Source organism: the organism of the source record quoted next, unplaced genomic scaffold (genome assembly GCF_019419815.1).
Source record: "Pyrus x bretschneideri cultivar Hongxiangsu unplaced genomic scaffold, Pyrus_bretschneideri_v1 Contig36, whole genome shotgun sequence".
Classification (NCBI taxonomy): domain Eukaryota; kingdom Viridiplantae; phylum Streptophyta; class Magnoliopsida; order Rosales; family Rosaceae; genus Pyrus; species Pyrus x bretschneideri.
The window spans coordinates 2,023,979-2,027,833 of record NW_025999679.1 but is presented as its reverse complement, the minus strand read 5'-3'; the positions used below and the strand labels follow the sequence as shown (position 1 = coordinate 2,027,833).

At 35.4% G+C, this 3,855-nt stretch overlaps 1 protein-coding gene across 1 annotated transcript; it reads left to right on the top strand.

Moving 5' to 3' along the window:
• The first annotated feature begins 225 nt into the window (after positions 1-225).
• Positions 226-2,543, top strand: LOC103931618 (phospholipase A2-alpha). Its single transcript, XM_009341138.3, has 4 exons — positions 226-365; positions 488-530; positions 656-781; positions 2,132-2,543. The coding sequence occupies exons 1-4, from the start codon at positions 243-245 to the stop codon at positions 2,305-2,307; spliced, it is 468 nt and encodes a 155-aa protein (XP_009339413.2). The 5' UTR covers positions 226-242; the 3' UTR covers positions 2,308-2,543.
• Positions 2,544-3,855: the final 1,312 nt, after the last annotated feature.

Sequence of the window (3,855 nt, the reverse complement as noted above, 5' to 3'; positions counted from 1 at the left end):
TATAATTTGGTGAGAGGTGTGAACAACACTCCAAAAACATATCACGAGTCATTACAAGACAGCCAACCTGTTTCTTCCTTCCCCATTTCTCTCCTCCTAGTAGAGACAACAGCCTACCTTCTGCCTTCTGCTAATTATTTCCACACCTCTCAATTTCTATGCAAAACCAAGCCCTCCAAAGTTGACCAAACAAAAAGGCCTCCAACTTAAGTGCTTTCTGTGCTGAAGTGCTTTTTCCAACCATGGTTTTTAACCAGTCAATGAAGTTTGTTCTTGCCCTCTCTTTTCTTGTCCTGTATTTTAATTCCATTAATTTGCATGCCCTTAACATTGGTGTCCAAGCCACAGATGCCTCCATTGTTCTGGTTTGCTCCTTAATTACCATCTCCTTCTTTCATCATCTAATTACTTTTAATATTTTTTGGGTTCCCAGTTGCTTTCAAATCATAACTTGTTCTCTCTTCCCATGAATTCTAAAAATTTGCAGAGTAAAGATTGCAGCAGAGAATGTGAGTCAGAGTTCTGTACAGGTACTACATATAATTTAAGCAAATTTTTGGTTTAGTTAATGAGCTGATCAAATTAAATATCCCACTTCTTTGGTTCTTTTATAAAGAAATTAAATTGCATTTTTTTTTAAATTTAATTTTGACAGTGCCTCCATTTTTGAAATATGGGAAGTATTGTGGGCTTTTATACAGTGGATGCCCAGGGGAGCAACCCTGTGATGGCCTAGATGCATGTTGTATGAAGCATGATAACTGCGTTCAATCCAAAAACAGTATGTTCATTTCTTAATCCTTACTATCTTTACTGTGCTGCTCTCACATTATTATTTTTCATTTTTATTTCGGGTTGAAATATTTTTGGACCGAGGCTAAATTTTAATATATATATATATATATATATATATATATATATATATATTCTACTCCAAATTATCTGAGTTAGTGTAGGAAGATTTAAATAGTGGCATGAAAATACAAACAAGAGTTGGTAAAGAAGATATTTATATGGAATAGTCATATCTATGTTATAAAATGCGTGTAAGAGACACTTTGATGAGCCTTTTCAATTGTCGGTGGGGTATATATATATATATATATATTCTACTCCAAATTATCTGAGTTAGTGTAGGAAGATTTAAATAGTGGCATGAAAATACAAACAAGAGTTGGTAAATAAGATATTTATATGGAATAGTCATATCTATGTTATAAAATGCGTGTAAGAGACTTTGATGAGCCTTTTCAATTGTCGGTGGGGTGATGATGTTTCTGATGTTGATAATGTTTTAATCAAGTGTTTCGTATTTGACAAAACAATCCCAAAGTTTGTTTGGAGTTCCTTGTGTACAAGATCTATACCAAACGCTAGCATCTGTCTTTTAGAACGAGAACACATGATTGAGGATCCTCTCCTGATCCGATTTGTGAGGATCATGGGATTCTTAAATCGTCTCCGTTCATCGTATATCATGCGGTCATAAATCATTTTAAATACTTTTATTTAAAATTAAATATAAATAATACCTGACGAAAATTGACTACACAATGTATGATAAACGAACATGATTTGAGGATCCTCACAAAGAAGATCCGAAGAGGATCCTCATATAGAACACATTACCTCATATGCACTTAATTATTTGAGCTACAAAAAATTTGTTGCCCTTGTTTATTTCAATTTTTTGTTTGTTTGTAAGAACAACTTGGATGCAACGGGTTGTTACGTAGCGACTCGATCCAATAACACAGAGTGTCATGTGAAGAAATACTTATACTCGGTTACATATTATTTGAAAAAACCACAAAACTAATGAATTTGTTCCATTGAAGTCTCGTTACTCTTATTTATTTTCAATTTTTTGTTTCTTTGTAAGAACAACTTGCATCTCACATCTTGCATGCAACAAGTTTATTGTCACATAGCGACTCGATCCAATAACACAGTGTCACAGTGTCGTGAAGAAATACATAAACATGATTCTATATTATTGGATCGAAAAGTCACGAAACTGATATGTTTCATTGAAGTCTTTCTTGTATATGGGAGATTAGATTTGTAAATGCAATAAGAACTAAAAACAGTATAATTTAAACGGTGGTATATTGTTATGTTTTTGGTGTAGATGACTATCTAAGCTCAGAGTGCAGCCAAACGTTCCTAAATTGCATGGCAGAGTTCAAAAACAAGGGAGGGAAAACGTTTAAGGGGAACAAATGCCATGTTGAGGATGTTGTGGAAGTTATAACCCTTGTCATGGAGGCTGCTTTAGTTGCTGGAAGATATCTCCATAAGCCTTAACACCGCAGCAGCTACCCTCTAGTCATTTCTAATTGTTTCACAACTTCGTTTTCTTCTTCTTTTTACATGTTCTTTCTTCCTGCATTTTACTTAAATCGAGAAAAAAAAAATTTATTCTGAATTCTCAAACAAATGCAACAAATTTTCATAGAAAGATGTGAAGAATGTAAACTTGTGCTTAAATTTTGCAGATAGCCAGGTTGAGATGGTGTTGTTATCCATTTCCCCTTCTCTAAGTCTAATATTGCACAATGCACACCATGAAAGACACTAATTCCAATAACTAATCAAACCCCAGAATTATAACTTGGTTGGCAGTCCCACGTCGATGGGTGAGCTCAACAAGGATGGCTTGAAATATGATTACCTTACTCTTAACTAATACGGAGGCTTTTTTTGGTAAAACCTCACACCTAATGGATTAGGCAGGTGGTAAAGTTGGGAATAGTAGCAGTGTCGTTAAAGTGGGCCTTCCAGGCCCGTTGATCTAAAAAAATTCAATATGGTATCAGAGCCCACGGTTATGGGTCCATGCAAGCCAAAGGCTTGTAACGAGGGTGTGGGCATGGAAATGAGCTTGGACTCTTAACATAGAGCCGGCCTCTGAGTTCTTAAAAGGCATTTCCTGAAAGAGCTGAAAACAAGTCTAGACTCCATAGGAGCCGACCTCTAAGTTTCAATTGCCGATGTGTGGATCTCCATATGTGAACCACCAAAATGGGGTTATACGTGAGGGGACATGTTTCATAAAGATTCGACGTAAGAATGGAGTGCCAACTATTAACTACCTAACATTCTCCCCCTTCTTTTTTATCTGAGCTTGGGACTGGCAGTGCAAGCCCATGTGGAGTTATATATATGTATTACCAAATAAGGAATAAAAATATATTTGGCAAAATGTTTGATTTGAGATATCTAATGTTGTGCAAACCTCTCAGTAATTACCCATCTTTTAAGTCTATGAGTGACATAATTGAAATATTGAACTCGTGATTCCATTTTTAATATAGGGAAATGTAAACCACATGCAATTGTTCTGCTTTTATGCACCTCTTCATTTTTGGACATTAAATTCAATAAATCAAATGAAAATAACCAACAAGATCAATTGGTTGTGTAGGGGGAGACAAAAAAGGTGTGGTTACCATAATCCTGGTAAATTTTTTAGGGAAATAGACAAAAATGACCTATTTTCTTAATCTTGGGACATAAATAGGACACACCGCCCATGCACAAGCCATGAACACTATGGACAAAATGGAAATTACTAAAATACCCACATATAAATACTAAAAACTCTCAGCTCATTGCATCATTTTCCTCATTTGGAAGAGAAGGATGTCAAGAGAACTTTGTGAGCTCTGAGTTTTTGGGTTGAGCTCAGATCTCAGATTTTGAAGGGAATGAAGTTGAGAGTGAAGCTTCAAAGTGAGGGTCTCTAGTTTTCATCAGTGTTCAATCCTTGAAGATATGACCTTTGTACCAAATTTTTCATTTTGGTCATGAAGTTCCATTTTTTCCGATGCGTGAAACTACAGCAGCCATATT